Source organism: Schistocerca gregaria, unplaced genomic scaffold (assembly GCF_023897955.1).
Source record: "Schistocerca gregaria isolate iqSchGreg1 unplaced genomic scaffold, iqSchGreg1.2 ptg000892l, whole genome shotgun sequence".
In the NCBI taxonomy this organism is placed as follows: domain Eukaryota; kingdom Metazoa; phylum Arthropoda; class Insecta; order Orthoptera; family Acrididae; genus Schistocerca; species Schistocerca gregaria.
In genome coordinates, this window is record NW_026062253.1 from 19345 (window position 1) to 39944 (window position 20600).

At 37.2% G+C, this 20600-nt stretch overlaps 5 protein-coding genes across 6 annotated transcripts; all 5 read right to left on the reverse strand.

Moving 5' to 3' along the window:
• On the reverse strand, nt 1–754 carry LOC126324748 (dolichyldiphosphatase 1-like). The gene is made up of 2 exons (XM_049995094.1): nt 586–754; nt 1–527 (listed from the first exon to the last, which is right to left on the reverse strand). Exons 1-2 carry the CDS (start codon nt 709–711, stop codon nt 114–116), a joined length of 540 nt encoding a protein of 179 aa, XP_049851051.1. The 5' UTR covers nt 712–754; the 3' UTR covers nt 1–113.
• A 7972-nt stretch (nt 755–8726) lies between these two features.
• Nucleotides 8727–10711, reverse strand: LOC126324749 (protein transport protein Sec61 subunit alpha-like). The gene is made up of 4 exons (XM_049995095.1): nt 10533–10711; nt 10285–10352; nt 9939–10218; nt 8727–9883 (listed from the first exon to the last, which is right to left on the reverse strand). The coding sequence occupies exons 1-4, from the start codon at nt 10537–10539 to the stop codon at nt 8805–8807; spliced, it is 1434 nt and encodes a 477-aa protein (XP_049851052.1). The 5' UTR covers nt 10540–10711; the 3' UTR covers nt 8727–8804.
• Nucleotides 10712–12768: 2057 nt separating this feature from the next.
• Nucleotides 12769–15744, reverse strand: LOC126324750 (uncharacterized). The gene is made up of 3 exons (XM_049995097.1): nt 15643–15744; nt 15348–15406; nt 12769–15105 (listed from the first exon to the last, which is right to left on the reverse strand). Exons 1-3 carry the CDS (start codon nt 15661–15663, stop codon nt 13080–13082), a joined length of 2106 nt encoding a protein of 701 aa, XP_049851054.1. The 5' UTR covers nt 15664–15744; the 3' UTR covers nt 12769–13079.
• LOC126324751 (uncharacterized) lies at nt 15742–19543 on the reverse strand. Of its 2 annotated transcripts, none has more exons than XM_049995099.1 (3): nt 19255–19543; nt 17613–19149; nt 15742–17244 (listed from the first exon to the last, which is right to left on the reverse strand). In XM_049995099.1, exons 2-3 carry the CDS (start codon nt 17725–17727, stop codon nt 16316–16318), a joined length of 1044 nt encoding a protein of 347 aa, XP_049851056.1. In that variant the 5' UTR covers nt 17728–19149; nt 19255–19543; the 3' UTR covers nt 15742–16315. The 2 variants fall into 2 exon arrangements, with proteins under 2 accessions (XP_049851056.1, XP_049851055.1); XM_049995098.1 differs by lacking the exon at nt 19255–19543 and having other exon boundaries at nt 17613–17801; nt 17871–17992.
• Nucleotides 19530–20590, reverse strand: LOC126324741 (RNA-binding region-containing protein 3-like). The gene is made up of 2 exons (XM_049995088.1): nt 20385–20590; nt 19530–20288 (listed from the first exon to the last, which is right to left on the reverse strand). Exons 1-2 carry the CDS (start codon nt 20505–20507, stop codon nt 19530–19532), a joined length of 882 nt encoding a protein of 293 aa, XP_049851045.1. The 5' UTR covers nt 20508–20590.
• Between the last annotated feature and the right edge of the window lie 10 nt (nt 20591–20600).

Here is a 20600-nt window from a genome sequence, read left to right on the forward strand (position 1 = left end):
TAGATTGCATAAACAATCAAATGCTTTAAGAGTATTTTATTACGTATAAATAAAAATTATAATATTGAAAAAGCGTTTATTTTTTATGCCATTTTTTTATGCAAGTCTTTCGTTTAGAACTCGACCATTGGAAAAGTTTTGCATATAGCCCAAACCCAAAAATGCTCATTGTTATACCTACGACGTAACCGGCAAATTATTTGCTGGGTTGTATGGAGGTTCATTACAATTCGCCCATATCCAACTACAACTGACATTAAAAGGATAACAAAGAACCGAGATGCTTGTATAAATAGGTTCTGTTTTTTAAAGGTATAATTCTCCCACAACGCTTGAACGAGGAAAAAACCCATGAATTGCGTATGATCGCTTGGCATGCCATATCCTTGTTTAAACGAATTAGGAGGTCTTGGCTGCATGATGCTATTTTTCAAAACGTAATTAAGTCCCTCATTTAACAGTAGTCCTAGGATAATCCATATGTGGCGTAGTTTGCAGCCCATTAGCAATTTTATCGTTAAAGCAGCCTTTATACAAAATTAGTCTATTGCTTAAAAGACATTGGGCAGTTTATATCTTACGTACAAATATAATATACGGAAAAAAAGCACTAACCAAAATATAGTTTTGCATAATCTCATAGCCTACACCCGCCTCTTCTACACCAAGGCCTTTCAAGAAGCCAACATTATTTTGCAGGGTCTGTTCCATAGGTAAGAAAACAGTTTCGATTATACAGTTTGTAGCACACAAGTGGTCTGCTTTAATTTAAATTTGATAAAAATAATAATACACTAACCATTAACCGCCGAATTATAAAAATAACACAAAATCAAACTGTGTCATAAAATCTTATTCTTTTTAGTTGCAGTAAACACACGCGAGACAGATGTACGGTTATACATGGATTTTAGTATTACCATCAGGACCAGAAAAAAGTATAAAAAAACTAAACAGCTTTTTATCTAATTGATATTTATTCCTTCTGGAAAATTGTGGTCTAGTTAAATTAATACGTTAAGTTCTCAAACGGTCATTTTTGTGTGTGTTGCTAAGCTTAACGATTTTCAATTAATAGTGTAATCATTTGTTCACAATATGAACGAAACTAACGCAACTCCAGACAATAAATCTATGATTCCAATTACAATTCAATTCCAAAATGAAAACGGTACCTTTAGTCAGGTTTCCAAATTTCCTGTTTACGAATCAGTCAAGACCTTTTTAGAAAAAATAAAAAATAACTGGGCTTCTAATGAACAATCGAACATTGGCTTGGTTCAGGTAATATAGTAAATGAATCAAATTATTTTTCTATAATCTCCAAATAACTAATTTTAGTTTTCAGCTATTTAATTCTAAACATGAAAAATTGAAATACCATCGCTGGATTCCAGAAATGACGCCATTTAATTTAGACCTATTAGTACCGGGAAGCATCTTGCTAGCTAGGTCAAAATTCCGACAACAAAAAATTCAAATTCCAGATGACTCCGTCAAAACTATTATGATCAATACAACGTTAACTGTTTCCTCTATTATCAAAATAATTTGTAATAAGTTATTCATTTTAAATCCAGAACAGCTAGGCCTCATGTATGAAAATAAATGGCTAAAACAAGATATTTCCTTAGATGACAACAATATTTGCCCAGATATGGTGTTGAAGCTAAGAATGGTAGATTTGACTATAAATCTAACTAAAACTCAACTTTTACAAAGCCCATACAACCTCCATTTTATCTACTCTCAATACAGGGAAGCAGTGCTTAATTCTCGTCTTCTATTAACAGAAGACGATCTATTTTTAGTCGCAGGAATTGATTTAAGGTTGATTTATGGACAATTTCATGAAAAAAAACACAACTTAAGCTTTTTTTCATTTGAAGTGCTATCACAAGTTTTACCTCAAAGAATTATTCAACAAAATTTAGTGGAGACAAAGTCCAGGACAATTTCAAACTCGGCTCCATTTCTGAAGATACAACAAAGGGTGATTCAAGAATATAAAAAGATTGTAGATAAATTTGAACAGTGCAAGATAAATTATATTAATGTTTGTAAAAGATCTACTTGGTATGGAACCAAATACTACCATTGCTTAATTATAGGTCTCAATTTTTTTGACAGCGAATCATCTAAAGTACTTGTGGGTATTACAAAAGAATCGATCATTGTTCTTAAGCAGAAGGATCTTGAAGAATTGTTACGAGAAGATATCTATAGACTGAATTATGTATCTACTCAAGACCAAATTATAACTTTAAACTTCGGGAGGCACATCCCATCTATAACGCTAACTTGTGAAACCAGCGCACTTATTGAAGCCATTTCTAGCTGTATGATCCCAATTTTTCCTTTGTTTATTTCTTCTAATGAAGTCCTTGAAAAACCTTTAGAAATGATAGCACCAGTTCGAGGCAACTTTAATTTACCCCTGGTTCTACCGAAAAATCAAGATGAACACTTAAATATTTACTCCCCTTTGAAGGGTCTGATCGAAAAGATCGGAAATTTATCAAATTTGGTTTTACTTGGTAGTCAAGTATTATTTAGAGGCGCATTGAATTTAGCCGAATCACTAAACCATGAAGTGTTCGCTATTTCTAACAACATCCCAGATGTCATACCGTCTAAAAAATCTCTTTATCATCGTCTTCAATTGATAGATATATATAGAGAGTTATATGCATCTAGTATTTCTTTTGAAAGGAGTATATTGGATAAAAACACTGCATATATCATCCGCTGGTTTCAGCCAGTCTTGGCCTTATTTGTAAATGCGACCTCAGAGATTGTGCAAGGCTTCCACGTGAACGACAAGATGTCTCATGTTCTATTGAAGCTCATTGTTATTGGCATCAATCGAGCCCTTCTGCCATTATTTAGGACGTTTGCTTCGTATCCGTCGAACTATGTGGAATTTTGGGATTCTCAACTAATTCTCCAAAGAATACTCAATTTAAGGCAACATACAATCGTTATGCTCTCAAATATAGCCAGTGTTTCGTTGGACCCAATGGTCACTTTACATTTATTATCAGTTGTAAGGTATTTGGATTTAACGATGACTTCATGGAACTCCTCATTAAATGGTTGCTCCGATCTTCTGAAGAAGCTGTCTGGCAAAAGACCATTGTTTAAAGATTCAAATTTAAGCAGGGTGAAGGAATGGGTTACGAAGAGTCAAACCATATGGGATGAATGTCGAATGCTGGTTGAAAGAAGAGGATGTTTTATTTTAGACTCTGAGTGTCTTTCATTATTAAACTTTCAGCTTGAAATGGTAAGAGATCTTGCATTAGAAACAGTATCCAAATTAGATATTCGTCTCATTAGGGCTAAAAAAAATGAAAAAAATGAGCGGCTAGATGCTTGTTCCAGAAAAGTATTGTCATTAGAGATAGAAGAATCTCGTATTCAAAGTGAATCAATCCGAATTTTCTGCGAACAGCTACTATGTATTTTGAAGATTGTGGGAATTAGGAAGGAAATGCACTACTACTATTTATGCCAAACATATTGTGAATTTTGCTCGAGTTTGAATGCGCTCGTGGCGTGCGCAAATGAGAAAAGAACGAACTTTAAATGTATGTTAGATGATTGCATTTTTCTTTCAAGAAGGTTTCTGTATAGCGTATACAACTCGTTTAATACGATGAATTCAAACAAGTCTGAAGACACTCTAGAAGAAAATAGAGATGTATTCGATTTTGAGCAAAGCTGCTTGTCTAAAGAATCAGGATATTCAGAAAAGGAAAAGGTACTTTTTCCTATTATCGAAAACACCCTTGATTGGCCACCTCATGCAGAAAGCGCCTTCCGTTTATTTTCTAAGAAGGTTGCAAAAATGAAAAGAATTTCAGAGCTCTGGAAGTCACATGATCAAGAGATGTCATCCGAAAAAATTCGGAGATTGGCTAAGAATATGCTAGTAAATCAACAAATACTTTTTCTAAATTTACCTGCTCAGATGTTAGAATCAATTCTTCATGATACAACCTTCTTGCATACATCAGCCGTTTCTAGCTTTTTGTTGAAAAGTGCTATAATCAGCTCACACATTGCATCATGTACGGGAAAACAGGAATGGGAAGAACATCAACAACAGCTGGGACGGTGTATTTTACAGTGCCTTAAGGTTCTTGCATCAAAAAAAAAGGTATGCATTAAAATTAGTATAATTTCTTCTTGTTTGATTGATTTAAAAACGTACATGAGAAGTTTTATACAAATTGTGAAACAAAGCGCATTACTTGATGAAGAACGAGATAGTTTAGTCGCACTAGGAATAGATATAGAAACCAAGATTGAATTCTCCCAGCATTTATTTCCATTATATTGGAATATTGCTAATACGACATGGACTAAGCGTGCAATAGAAGATGTCAAAATTTTAGAGAATACATTCATTTCCGCACTTGAGAAGGATGATGCAGTTGTAAGAGATTGTGAGAAACTAGCAGGTGAAAAAAAAGCGTTCAATTTACAATTCAAGATCAATAAGCTTGCATCATTCATCGCCAAATTATCTCAATATATTATAAAAGGCTATGTTGGCTCCTTCAAGGAAATGTATTTCGTTCGCGTGGTCCGAGTATTAAAAGACATCGTTAACTATGGGGTTGATCCCTCTAATGATGCAGATCAACTAGTCAAAAAGAAAATACATGATCTTATTGCTCAGATTCATAAGATTATCAACTCTATCTTGGTTGTTCTTTTAACGAGTTCAAAGCCGAGATATGTATACATCCTAATCACCAAGTGCTTCGAATTTTATCGTGAAAAAAGCTGTAGTGTATTTTGCCTAAACACAAACACAGACTCAAGAAATCGCAAATGCACGCCGAACTATTTAAAGCAGGTGATCCCATTTTTATCGACTACTGCCCATATTTTGAATTCTGGACATAGCAATACGCATGAAATGTCTAACCATGTCATACTAGACTCTATCCTTCAGTTAGATTCGAGTTTAAGAAATTGCACCTGGCCATCAAAGAACGTGTTTCGTGAGGCTGAGTTTGATCGATATCAAATCCAGACTAGCTTCGTTGATTTAGTAGAAGCAAGCATAAAGCTAGTGATGAATTTTTTTATGTCTTCTCTATTCATGAAAAATCTTTCACCAAGAACCTCTGTCGAAAAGTTAGTATCTTTTATCAATTTGGTGAAGGATTTAGTCGCTCAAAAGAACCAAGCAAATATAGCAGCAACACTTTGTAAATTTCAAGCAATCTACTTTGAGTTATTGTCGATGTTACCAGATGCGATAAGAGATCAAATTTTCTTACTTGGGGTAAAATCTGCGAGGAATCTTTTGAACGAGATAAGCTTAATATTGACCAAGAGAGAGAACTTAGACATCTCCAATGTGATGGAAATATTAGAAGACACAACAGTGAGGTTTACTGGCGATCTAATGAAGGCCCGACATAAACTTCTATATTCAACATTTGAGATAGTAGAATGTGTTAAAATTTTAGAGATGACATACGGAGGCGATCAGCAAGATGACGAGCAACGTTTAAGTCGTCTTCTTGGCTCTATATTTGAGTCAATAATGAAGATGTACAAAAATCCGAGCGAATTTCCAAAGAGTATCGAACTATTAAAATCAGATACTACAACTCTGTTTGAAATTATAGAAGATTCGTTTCCTGGAAAATACAAGAGAGATGGAGAGAAAATTTTCAGTATAATGAATCTTATACAATGTGATAACTCTGAAAATGAGGAAGCAAACCAGAATGAGAATTTGAGAAGGATAACAGAGATAGAAAAAGAATTAGTAAGAATTCAAACAACAATAATAACAGATAATGATCCAAGATTTGGAAATATGGTAAATTTAGTCAGTTGTATAAAAGAGACTTACTCCAGGTTGTTTTATGTTACAGAAGAAATTGTACAAACGAAGAATGATCTTGAGTTGAAGATAATGCAGGATAAATTCTACGATATATATTTGCATTTGCGATATTTTTTGAATATTTCGTACAATAAAATCACGAATAAAAGCGCTAGGAAATTGGCCTGGTTTGAATGGTTTTTACAATGTAGCAACTATTGTACCAACCAATTGAAACAGCTGTGCCAATTTAGTAGCAATAGTGACCATATGAATTTCAACCCAGAAATGAAAGAAATTCTGAAGGATAAACGTACAGAGTTGATAGAAGCTATGGAAACACTAAGTAAAATTATAGAGACGAAATCAGGACAAGAATTGATTTGCAAAATTATGGATAGTTTAGATAAAAATGCATATAAAGTGCTTTTATTTTTCTCCAGAGCACTGTCATTAGGTACAAGTTTATATTTGTCAGAAGAACATTCAGAGTTAGCCGAATTTGTACAAAATTTAATAGATGCAAGCAATCAAATATTGAGTTTGGTCAAGTTGGCTTTTTCCGTAGACTATCCTTCAATCGATATGTATAACGGTGTATTAGAAGAGTTTTGTAGAAAATGGGAAAATCTGAGGGTTTTTTTGATGAATAGAAAGAATGAATTACACATTACACTTACGATCGAAGAATATATAAAAAAAATAGAAGCGTTTCAAAACAATTTAGAATTAGAGAAAGGAAGTTTGGAAATGACAACAAAAATGTTTGCGGATCACCTGAATCAACTGATACAGGTAAGTTCTATGGTTAATTTAGGAGTAAAGAATTTGGCACAAACAGAGCTAGAAGAGTGTTTGGCGAAGATGCATAAAACGTTTTGTGAACTAGTAATCCATTTTGCAAATAAGAAGGAACTGAATTCAATAAGACTAGAAAATGGGCTGGAGAATCAATGGGTGAAAAAATATCAGATAATGTTAGAGTATGTATCGGAAACACACAAAGGAAAGGAAAAAGTGGATTTAAAAAATAAAGCGTTATCGGAATTTATGGAAATATCTATCAAGGTGATGAACTATATGATAGATTGTCCACAAGAACAATGTAATAGAAGAAAGACTACAGAGGCAATACGACAGCTGAACATGGTGGAATCAAAAATAATATCATATCAACTAATTTTGAATAGTGAATTTGAAGGCCCAAAGATAGTGGAATGCTTAGAAATGTACGATAAATTATTAAAAAAGATGAAATGCCTGGTGGACATCTGCAACGAGGTTAAAAATAACCAAGTAATAATGAAATTAGAGCTAATAGGGAGGTGCTTATTGGAATGTACAAAATATATGAAGAAATCGTTGACACTCAAGATTATACCGAAGGAACTGTCTCAAGTTAACTGTGACTGCATGGGATCAATAGTGGATATGCTGAAACAAGGCATAGATACGGATGTGGAGAAAGAGAAGTTAATAGAAAAAATAAACAAGATGGTGAAGTTAGTGACAACACAAATGAAGTATCTGAGAAGATTGTATGAATGCTTGGAGATAGCAGCTATTCAGTGTGAAGAGAGGTTGAAATTGATGAAAAAGGAAGAGAAAGTTTTAAATTATGAATGGATGAAATTAGACGAGATGGTATCGGATTTGTCAAGTAAAGTGATTAAGTTCTTAAAAAGCTGGAACAAAAAAGGTACTTTATTGCGGAAGAAAAAATCGATGAAGAGTTTAGAAATGTTGATAGATGAGCGAGTCGAATCTGCAAATGAATTAGCGTCAGTTATATGCAAATGCTCAAATTGGGCATCGAGTATTTTAGGTGTGTTAGATAACCTAGATACGAGAAAAGATAATAAGAATGAAGATCAAAAAAAGAGCTTGAAAGAGGAATTGTGGAAGCTAATAAGCTCAACGATACAAACATTTGAAGATTTATTGAATGGGAAAGAGATAGAGTCATGCAATAACTTTACAAATGAGACGGTCCAATTTTTAAAAACGGCCCAAAGTGCATATTCGTGGGTGGTGATGATTGAACCGAGGCAACTGGAGAATGATAATAAGCATATACCAGGAATTTTTAATGAAGAACTATTAAACCAGGTGAACAGATTTTTCTATGAATCAAACGAAGGAATGATGACAGTAGTGAAAACAGCCGCCCAAGTATTTGTCAGGTTAGATAATTTGAAGACACATAATAGTAAATATGGTTTGATTCAGAATTCAATTGATAAACTAGTGTTTGATTTGCGCGATCTTTTGAATCAATGCTTTGACCTTACAAGCAAAGTTCTAGCCTATTTATCATCTGATATTGAATTGGAGGCAGATAAGATAAAAGAAGGATCTGAATGCTTGAAGCATGTTATTTGCATGTGCGATTCAGTGGTCTCTTATACTGTATTGCTGATCGTTCAAGTAGAGTATACATCGTCAAGTAATCAAGCGACAGATTTTTTGAAAATACTTAGAGTGAATGTAACTAAAGCATTAATGGAGTTAACGGCCAGAAGTAAAAATCTATTCCAAAAGCTTTTCAATCATAGTGATGAAAGCTTGATTAAGCCGTTTACTCAAAATTTGCAAGACGATTTTAATTCAATTATTGAATTAAAATATGAGGCAGAGAGAGTATCTGTAGCAGATTCTAGCGCAAGTTCATTTGTAAAAAATCCAGAAAATTTTCAACATTTAGGTGGGATAGATTTGAAGTCGTTGACTTCGTGCTATCGCGATCTATCTAGCAAGTATCATTTAGACACACGAGCTAGGATACATCGCTTAATTCATGAGGTAGAAAATCACCAGTTAAACGAAGGTGAATTACTCTCTATGATTCTTTAAAATAAATGTGGTGCCTCGATGCGCTTAGAAGTTGTAAAAGCAGAAATAACTTTTTTATTAGACATGTTTTTATTATCTATAATAAATGAAAATATATTTAAAAGAACATGCCCATTCCCAGACTTTCGCCAGTCTTAGCCTGCTCTTTAATAGCAGTCTCGAAAGTGCTATAGATAGTTGTGACAGCTAAAAGAATGCCGGTACCGGATCCTATGGCACCCATGAAATCCGCTGTAATAGACAAAATACCAATACATAAACCCCCAAGTGCGGCAGCAGTGGGGATATATCGATCTAAAATGTGTATTGTAGAATCGTCTCGATGTCCTCGAATCATCAATTGCTGATCCTTGAGTTGTTTGGAGACGTCAGCTGGCGCAGATCCTGAGATAGAGATCCAAATACGAGAAAAGAGAGCGCAGGTAGCTAGGACGAAAGCGGCGTAGATGAAAGAATGAATAGGATCGGAGACGGCATCTCTGAAATTGGCAGGGGGTGAAATATAGTACGCAAAACCGCCTACAGGGATGATTTGCTGTGGTTGGTAAGGGTTTTCCTGCCAAGTTCCAATGGCGCCTATAATGAAGTTTGGAAAGTATTTGTATAAGAGCTGGGACAAAAAGAAGAAGTTAGACACAAGTGCTGTTTGTAAAATAATAGGAATGTTATTTGTATAGAACAGCTTAATGGGATAAACTCCCGTGTGTCCTCGCATGCGCTTGCTGGTGACAGGAATATCAACTCGAAACCCCTGAAAATAGACGACAGTGGCAAAGATCATGAAAGTAGCCAATAAATTTGCCAAGTTCGGAAGATTTTTGCGGTAGAAAGCTTCAGTTAAGGCCTTAAGCTTGTCTGGCCGAGTAATGAGCAGATGGAAAAATGCGAGTATGGAGCCTTCAAATTGAACCCCAGATACTCCACTTCCGACCGTATTCGGCGAAAATGCGCTCCATATTATTGTCTCACAAATGTTCGTTGCAATGAAAAAAGAGATAGCGGAGCCTAATCCATATCCTTTTTGGAGAAGTTCGTCCAATAAAATAACCAAAACGCCAGCCAGGAACAGCTGAAAAACGATTAAAACTGCGTTGATTCCCAAAACTCGAACGTCACCATACATGCCAAATCCCACATAAATGGCTGCCTGGAACAGAGTGACAGCAATGCCAGAAACTAACAACAATTATTATCAAAACGCCTATTTATATGTAGCTAAAAACCAACGTACTTTTTTGAGCTACTTCGAGCAAAGCGGCTTCTTCCTTGTTATTTTGATCTACGTCGATAATTTTTGTGCCAGACAGCAGTTGAATTATTAAACCTGATGTTAAAATAGGTGATATTCCCAGCTCCATTAGAGTTCCTCGGTTACTGGCCATCACCATACGTGACCGGTACCATGGATCTGATTCGTTTGAAAATTGGATTCCATAAAGCGGAACCTGAGAGCATACCAAAAAGATTAACAAGGTAGCTACAGTCCACAAAAATTTCTCCTTGAAGGGTACCTAGTAAAAAAGGGTGTTAAACTTGAAAAATCAAAAGCTCTGTCGACTCAGATTTAAGAATCATACCAATTTTTCTGGTTTTTGAACTTCTGGAACGAATCCAGCTATGTACTTAACGTAATTTAACACCTTGACTAATATGTGTTTGTCAATACAATGCCCACAAGATTGTTTCTGTGATTTCTAAGTTCAAACAGGGCAGCATTTTTTTCTAGCAACAAAGCACGCTTCCTTTATTTTATACGATTCACATCGCAAACAAGGGAAGTGAGGAAAATCAGATGTTACGATGTGGGTTTATGCTATATACATACAACCCATAGTTTTATTTCAAATTCAAAAGTGGCCGCGGGCTGCAATGAGATAAAAACAACTAAAATTATTGCTATATCGGGCGAGGAGAGCAAGTGCTGTGAGGTACTGACGCTTGACAATCCAAATGCAGCTTGTGTTTTGAAAAAAAATAGCTGAAGACCCTATCTTTGAAAAAAGTGATATTTTAGAAAAAATTACTGGCAAAAGTGAGACTCTTGATTCGCCAAAAAAATACTATTGGATAGAGCATATGCGCATTAGCATGGAAGAAATGCTCGAATTTTGGATAATCGACCCGTTATTTCTAATCAGTGACACTTGTTTTTAATGAAGTACACTTTCTATGTTTAACATGTCATCAGTGGTCCTTTAGCTTCGCTCTACGCCTTCTGCCTCTACTGAGTGCGTGGAATTTTTCAAAACTGAGAAAGTCTGCGTGGAATGCAAAAGCATACGAATGCTACCCTGCCCGAAAGATCGCGTGTTTTTTAAGCTCTTTAAAAATATGTACCACTTTCTTTCAATGGTGCACTTAATCGTGCCTATTGTTCGTCGCACTTCTCGAACTTCGCACATTCTTCCAAGTGTCCTTGGCAACGCAATGCACTTCCCTGTGATCGTTCATTACTGTTTCTGATTTCAAAATATTTGTTCACCTTCTTTACCTTTTTGCCTTGCCTCTCAACTGCAGAACCGAAAAATTTTTGCCACCCTTATCCGGAAAGCGTCGGTATTCTGAATACTCCTAGTCATCATCGCCAAAGCTGATCCTCAAATCTTGACAAGCTACAAAAATCAGCGACGAACCAAAACAATTCGCTCCTCCAAAAACCCTAGGTGCATAGCGATTCAATCTTCCCAGACATAAATTCGAGGATCAATTCCTATATCTCGTCGGATGTTCACGAGACTCAATACCACATCAATTTAGACACCGCCATCGAGACTTTCGTGTCGCAGTACAGATATTTCTTGAGCTCTTAAGATTGTATTACCAGATTACGTAGGAAAAGCCGAATCTCTCACTTCTACATGGTTAAATCAGATTTTCAACATGGCGTCTTGGTCCGAGCCATCTCAAACAAAAAATACAGAGAATTTGCACTGTCCATCAAATGACATCTGATAAAGGTCAGCCCAACTCTGTGTTCACTTCAGCCAGGGGCCTTTTGACCGCGCTACTCGTCCAATTCGGACATTTGTACACAGGTGCCTAAACCCAATAATTAAACAACCCTTCAAACGCAACTTTTCCAAGTTTCTGGAACCAAAGTTATTTGACACTTGGACCTGGATTCTGTCCAATCTTGCACGTCTGTGATTTTACTCACTAACAACCTTCTCGACGCGCTTCCTATCTTTCAATTTGGATACGCTCAACGAGTCAATTGAAAAAATTTAGTCTACAACAAACCACAAATGTCTTATCTGTTTGACACGGCGACTTCCCTTATGTTTATGCTGACCTGTCCTCCCGTTTCACAACCATTCCTCTCGCCATGGCGCCCAGGGAACTACTCAGTGGCGGAAGATAAGAACGAACCAAGAGAAGTGGTGTCTATCACAAAAACCATAACTTCGCGTGTCATCCACAAGGCGGCAGTCTAATTATCACCGACTACGGATGTAACCATCCATCTCGAAGCGTCCCCAGAAGAACTCAAAACTGTCTGCTTGTCAGCGTACATAACGCCAATAGAAACTGGCTCGAATACGCCATCCACTTTTTATCACTATTATCCCTTCAGCTTGGTTCAGGTATTCCCTCGCTTGTTAAAGAAACTCCGTCAAACCCATAAACCGCGCAGGGATTCTAACCCAGACACCAAATCCAGGCTGGCATGTATCCTCCCCCAAGTCAAGAATGATAAATAGGAGCTATTTGCGCCACATCTTCAACCGCCTTGTCGACCAAACCAAAGGGAGCTCCAGTCCATAAATCATAGACGTTCTATTAAAACTATCGTCGCTATCGACAGACCCAAAACAAAAACCAACATCATCCGTTATTCTGGTCAACTAACGTGCGCAATCTATCGTCTGCTAAAAAAAACTGAAAAAACAAAAGAGGCAAAATGCATATATCCCTCTCCCACAAATCGGAATATGATGTTCAGCTCAATATTGCAAAGGTGTATCTCCCAACAAAAAACTTTGCACGTCATAAACCAACCCCCTCAATCACGACAAACAGTTTCTTACCATCAGTGCCCCCATAAAAACTAAACATCCTGGTCTCTCTTCAAAAAAAAAAAAAATTTTTATCGCAACCTAAAAAAAAAAAAAGCTAAACAGCAAAGCTGCTAAAAACTACTCCTTTCTTTGATATACTAGCCCATGAATAACAGTATTTTGAAACTCTTGCCTGAAATCGTGCAATTTAGAAAACATCGCTTCTTCGGCCCTGACGGTGCCTCTACCTTAGCCAGTCCCTAGCCAAATATTCTTCATACTATCTTCAATAGTGATAAAAAAATTCAAACCAGGAAATTTACTTGCTTATTGAAAGTGTCTCCCTTTCTCTCTCATTCAGCTGGCTTTGTAGTTCAAGTCAGTGGGCTCTCACTAGGCGCAACGGTAGCCTCTCTGCTCGGCTTATGATGCTTGTGCATGTTTTCAACCCTCTTGTCATTAGCTGCAGAATCTAACGCTTCCATTTCCCTACCTACTAGTGGATCCCCTCTCAGTATCGTGTAAATCTCATCTGAATCTAAGGTTTCATATACCATCAAAGCATCGGCCAATCGATGCAGTTCTGTCATGTTCTGCTTCAGCGTATTCTTAGCTCGTTCCATACTCTCTTGTAATAGTCGTCCAACCTCCTTTTCAATAATGTGCATCGTCTCATTGCTTATGGGACTCTTTGGGTCCTCAGAAAAGTGCACGGGTCCTAACATAGGGGACATTCCCATATGCATTACCATTGACTTGGCAATTCTGGTCGCCTGCTCAAAGTCACTCCCCGCACCTTGAGTCACCTTTTGTGGTCCATAAATAAGTTCCTCAGCAGCGCGGCCACCCATGCATGTATCCATGTAGGCCATCAATTCCTGCTGAGTCGTCAACGGGGACCCATCCTTAGTAAGAAAATTCACCATACCTAACGCTTCACCGCGAGGAATCAAGGTCGCGCGGCGAATTTCTCGGGCTCCCTCTGTTTTGAGGGCCACTAACGCGTGACCGCTCTCGTGATAGGAACACAGCCGACGGGTATCTTGATCGAGAAACAACGATTTTCTCTCGCGACCCATCGCAACGTTGAGCATAGCTTCCTCAAGTCGCCTCATAGTCACCATTCCATTGGCCTTGGCAGCCTTAATTGCTGCCCAGTTAACCATGTTTTCAATATCAGCTCCAGAAAATCCAGCAATCGCACGTGATAATATATCGGTTCGGACGTCAGGATCCACACGCTTGCGCATTAGGTAATGATCCAGCAACTCCTTTCTGGCTTTCGGGTCAGGTAACTCCACCACAATCTTGCGGTCAAAACGACCCGGACGAATCAATGCTTGATCAAGTGTCTCCGGTATATTCGTTGCCCCAATAACTACAATACCAGAGTAAGCATTAAAACCATCCATTTCAACCAATAACTGATTGAGGGACATTTTCTGGTGACTTGTAAAATCTTCTCGGCGTCCACCAATCGCATCAATCTCGTCAATAAAAATAATACAAGGAGCAATAAGCTTGGCGCTTTCAAAAAGCTGACGAACGCGCCTAGCACCTACGCCTACCAACATCTCTTCAAATTCTGAGCCAGACGTCAAAATAAAGGGAACGCCTGATTCTGCTGCAACCGCACGCGCGAGCAGGGTCTTTCCAGTGCCAGGAGCGCCGGTAAGCAATATGCCCTTAGGAACTTTGATCCCCAATTTCTCAAAATTTTCTGGACACCTCAAATATTCAACTATATCTGATAGCTCTTCCTTGGCCTCAACGTTTCCCTTTACATCATCAAATTTTAAATCTGGAATGTTATCAGTGGCCTTATATCTATTCTCGATCAAGCTAGCAAGAGCTCCACCAGGATTCCTGAGGATGAAAAACAGTAACACTGAGGCAATCGTGACAGAAAGAAGTATGTTGACCCAATTCCAACGCGAATTTGCAAGCTGAACAACTATAGGCGAATCTTTCCCTCCTCTGCGATTCATGTCCGCAAAGGAAAAGGGATAGGAAGAATTGTAAGCGGGCGGAGTCGGCGCGTAGAACTGGTAGTAGGCCCATCCAGCTGGTCCTGGTGGTGGTGGTGGTGGCGGCGCCGACGCTGTGCCTTGCGCGCCAGATACAGTCTGTTCCGTAGAGGAAACCTGATCTTGAACCTTTGAGTTGTCTAGGCAAGGACGTGTACAATGATATTGCGCAGTAGACTGGAGAGCAAACCTTGTATTAATAAGCGAATAGCTAAGTGGTTGAAACGACACGGGGCAGTGCGGATAATGATAACCCGGAACTACTGAAAATTTAAAACCAACCAGTGTCCTATAGAGGGTGGTGGCTGCCCCCGCATGACCCAAAAGTTTATTATAGTGCACATTTTGACTTGGCCCTTTAGAAGATATCGATCTTTTTTATAAAATTCATAGGTTCGCATTACAAAATACGTAGTTAAGATAATATTAGAACAAAGATGTGTTGTGACACAAGACCGAGATCATTTATATCGAAAAATAAATGTGCATATACATCCTGACTACACATATGTACAGCCAATACTGTACAATTTTTTTCGCATCTGGCACCAGATATATAGTTCGCACCGTGTGCACAATGGTTATCACTGCACCCTCTATGTCCAATCTACATACACTCTTGATCTTTTTATATTTGCTCTATTGTTTTCTGGTACAAATCGACACGAACGTCTCTAGTGGGTCGCAAGAAATTGCAAATTGCGTTAGTACACAAAAATAATATCATCAAATAAATGTGGTACCGGTATGGCTTGCTCATGCGTTCAAAAGCCTTTGAACAGGATAAAGCCATAGTGAATGTGTAATTACTGGCCAAACTTCATATACAAAATTTATGTCGAACCAGTGGTAACCGCAATTCAAACGCATTCCGATATCAAGCCCCCAAAATGATATAAAGGCGTCATACAAAACTTAGCTGACCGAACATCTTACGAAGAGATATGTAACCAAAGTATGTAGAAAAGCTAAGAAAATAACGCTACAGAGAAAGAAATCATACTGAGCTTGTCAAAACTATTTTCATTTACAAAATTATTTATCGAGCTCGCGAACCATGCTGTCTTGTTCGTTATAGAGAATACTAAAAAACCGCATACTTCCCTCTATCTTCAGAAAACGTTTTGAGTAATACAATGGTACAGCACGACTCTCCTCTGATAAGGCCCTTAGGCCATCAGGCGTGCTTATAATCTTATCTAGTTTTATTGAATAGGCGGAAAGTATGCGAGGGTATATTCGTGTCTCGCCCGCAATAATAGAATGATAGCACGGATTATACAAGTAATTAATACAGGCACAACAGTGCTAAATCAAGCCAACAACAATTCCTGTTCCTCTAGCAAGCATTGAACTCTACTCAAATAGGTGGTAAGCTAGTAGCCTTCTGCATCAGTAGAAAACCATCACCTATACGGTCTAGAATTTGGCATGGAGTATTATATCTTTACTTCTTAATTCATAATGCAATAAAATATTCTGATTTATCAGTTGTTTATTTTTGGCCAAGGTTTTTTTTATGTTATTTTTATCAAATTTGTTAGACGGTCTTATTTTTGTGCACGCATAGACAGACATAAAATTTACTCCTCATTCTGTATTCGGCTATGGCCGTCTGGTCCAGAATCTGACCGAAACAGGTTTATAATATCTCCTAGACTTATAACACCTATGCAGACTTTTTTTTCTAAGGATTCGACAACATAGACTTGGTTGAAAGTGTTGTCTTTAAAGCACATCAGCAAATCATGTGCAGTACAATGTTTAGTAACGAACCCAGGTTCTGCCCTGGAGTTCGAATCTAAATCCGATAACGTAATGTATCTTTTTAAAGGCATATTGAAGTAATAACTTGGGTTTTGACGAGAGGTATGAGAAGGAAAGGCCATTTTTTCAGCTTCTGCGCATGCTATATATTCTCCATTTTCATCTACAATTCCTACCGAATGAATATTTTTTTCGTAACATGTTAAAAATGCCTCACAAACTGTATTGTCCAAATTGAACACCACGATCGACCTTTTTGGGTCTTTTGAAACCAGACAGAGTGAGTCTATAGAATGCTCATATAGCGGATGCAGATATCCCTCTGAGAGCCTACAAATAAACTTGACAAGCATGCGCTTCGTCAAGACTGATACGAGTTGACCCCCTTCGTCTAAAACTGCAAGTCTCAGAGGCGCTCTTGACTTCCTGTCACATTTCCTACGCATCGATAACATGTTAATAGCGGTTTGAATACAGTCATTTTGGTTGATGAAAACCATTTGTGAACGATCAGAATTATGTGAGAGATGAGATATCAGTTGGCAACAAGTGGTCTCTACCAGTTTCGAGCTTCGGTACCAATTTTCCAAAGACTCCTTTCTAGAAACTCCGACGTCTTCCACTATAAAATGCAATATATCGACGAAGTCGATGAAATGTTCAAATTGCCCAGTTATGGCGTTGAATATAGGTAAACTCCGAATGTGATGTTGAACCATCAAATCTTGAACCTTTTTTAGAGTGTCTGTCATACATGCATGGAAAAAAATTGATCAATAACATTTCAGGGTAGGAAAAACTTCATAGTAAATAAGGTAAAATAGTCGGCATAAGACCGCGACAGCAAACTCATGATCTACAGGAATAATGCAGAGTGGCACGCCTATCCGTCATGTATAAAAAAATGAAAAACATCATTAATAGCCAATATATGGAAAGATATCGCGCATATATTTGTATTTACTTTCATATTTTTGTCATAGCACATCCTTTCTGCTATGGCTACTTTACGAATCAAAAATTGAAGTGTCAAGCAGAAACTACAAAACCAGCAAAGCTCTTATCAGATAGAAATAATAACAGCTCTGTGGGATCCTGGTCCTAACTACACACCATCTATGCCTGCCTTCCATAATTCTTTAACAGGCGGTGAAACATCTTTGACTTTGACTTCTTGAAATATTTCCGCAAGCTTTTTAGACGGCTGAAATTTTCTAGTAGTAGACATGGCATAGATAGCACTTACACCCCGTCTGGTGTCTGCAGCTCTTGAAATAATTAAAAGTAAACTGCATTTCACATCTTTTTAAATTGATCACCTCAGTTATCATTTACCAAAAGTGTAAATTTATTCGTGGATTGAGAATGTACATTCAAGTAACGTATTAATGTATGTTATTGTAAAGAGATATGTCATTGCATCTCAAATAATGCCATGTACTCGCAGTAAAATTTATTTAAATTTATACAATGCCAGGTTGTAAATAAACAATAATACCAAGACACATTCAAACAAATACAGCAAGCTTTATTAATAAAAAATCCAGATAATAAAAATAATAGTAGGAGTAAGTGCACAAATACGACACAAAATATACTGCAAAATGTGTTCGTTTCTAGAAGGATTATGTGTGAGAGTTGTGAAAAAATATAATAAGCAATGCATACGTGTGTAGATATCAGATAAAATGTGCGAACAGCGCGGATAATGTATTTGAGTTGACATTGTAAAAAAGTAGGTATAGCCTTGTTGAAATGCTTACATTTTGTTGACCCTAGATAAATAAATACAAGACAAAACATTATTGTATTTATTTTCACCACTTGAGCGCGCCAAGGGTTCAAATGAAACTGTAGTATCGCTGGTATATTTGACGGTTTGCAAAGTCCATGTATATAAAGGTGTTAAGAGGAAGTACTTACCGATGTAAATATAAGCCATCATTAAGATGTAAAACTGCATGCTAGAAAATATATCTCTTTAGCTTTGATAGTTTTTAAAAGTAGACGTCATCAAAAATTTCTTCAATATTTCAGAATAGACTTATAGCGTGCCTGGTGCCATTATCTGATTGCTAGTCTCTATATGATGAAAATTGATTATTCATGTACGATAATGCAATAATATGAATGTGTATAGATACTTAGAGATGCGTATTTCGCTGTTTGTCTTGGCACCTTCAGTACTGATTTTGTATGATTCTATCACAAATTTCGGTTGTACGCTGGCAACTGCTCATTTTTAAACGGTGCGGTATACATTGAGGTAATATTAAAATGATCTTTTTATAACCCAGAATGAAAGAGAATTCAGTGCTTAACGCCAGTCTAAGTTTAAAGTGCTGATTTTAGCAAATCTCGTTACTTTGTTCACAGAATGCAGTTTACAGTTATTGGACTTTTTTAGATAGCGCAAAATATACGCACATTGGGTTGAACCTGATTTCTTACAAAAAAAATTGCTGGTCGAAGCTATCACCGCTGAATATATATATATAGTGTGTAGGAGTCTCTGCACTATTACAACTAAGTGTAAATTTTTAGATTGACAGTCGTTGATCGAGAAAGGGTAAACGTCTGTTGAAAACTATCCTGGCTTCAATAACGTTCGCATTTATGTTTGGTTGGGCTTCGAAACTTTTCCATACTCCTATTTGAACCAATCAAAAAATCAGACGTTAACCGAAACGTTATGTTTTTGTACAATATTAATCGTTGAAAGCTTTTTTCATCTTAAAGGCGAACTTAAACGCACAATAATCATCGGTTTATCGTATAACAAATATCCATTCATCTCTCTCATGGCCTGTGAAGCAAGCTCTTCGTTCATAAAAGTTACAAAGGCTTGTCCCTTAAGTTTTCCTTTGATCATTAGTTTAATTTCAATATCATCTAATGTTTCTTTCTCACTATATCTGCTGAAAATTTTTAACAGATCCATTTCGGTAGTCTTTTTCGGGTTTAGGTTTTTAATATAAAGACGAGGGGAGGGGATACCAGGCGTCCAGGAAGAAAATCTCGGCAATAGTTTTATCTCTTCAAACAATAGTAAGTGGTTTGCAATATATATATATATATATATAGTACAAATAAAAATAGTATCAGAGACGAGTATTGATTTTTCAATGTACCATCTATCGTAAGCTTGTTAGCCCTGATTTCCTCTAGCGATAGAGTGTGATGCTTGATAGGTTGAGGTACTTGAACAGCACCACTAGAACAAAGAATTTCTGATTTTTCCTGCTTTAGGTGATTTGTAGATATAGGCCTCATATCTGTCAAAGTTGACGGCATGATAATCTTAAGCGACTGAATGGGTTTCTTGTGGAACAGTTCCTTGTGGTCGATTATTACAGATTCATGGTGGACATTTGGATATGACGCTTCATCGAGTTTGGTCCGCTTATGTACCGAACGATTTTCTCCATTTTCCGGCACTTGATCCTCGTCTTCAGTTGACTTATCTACATCTTCTGAAAGGAGAACATCATCGCCCGATTCCTTACTACAAACAGTATCATTTGCGGGTGCGAAGGGAGGAATGAGTTTTAGCTTATTCATAACATGGAGAACGCTCACATAAAAAGAAGGATTATTTCTCAACTCTTTCGCAATATTTTGGATAGTGTTTTCATTGGCAGGTGGATACGAATATTTGTATTTGCTCAACTTTCCTTCTGTCACTTTTTTAGCTGATAGCTTTTTACCTAATAGCATACGCTGATTGAGGCTCTGAAACATAAAGCTAGCTTTCTCATGTTGATCAAAGTAAGCTGTTGCTTTGCCTTTCTAAGGTTGATCACTCAGACAATAAAAAATGTTAATAAGCTAGGCGTAGCACTCTAAAAAAAAAGAGCTGGGCTGTCACCTTTTGTTGCGCCGTACATGTCTCCCTTGTCCTAAAACAATCTTTGATGGTTGGTAATAGCTTAGGAACTCAATTATGAGTTCGTCTGTTAAAAAGGTGGGTAAATGGCTAACCATGATAATTTCTTGTTCGTTATCCATGTTGCAACAGAATCAAAGCACAAATTAAGGGAAATGAAGCTTACTTGAGACTGTAAACGTCGTCTGTTGGACTTGTGGCTACATCAAAGGTCG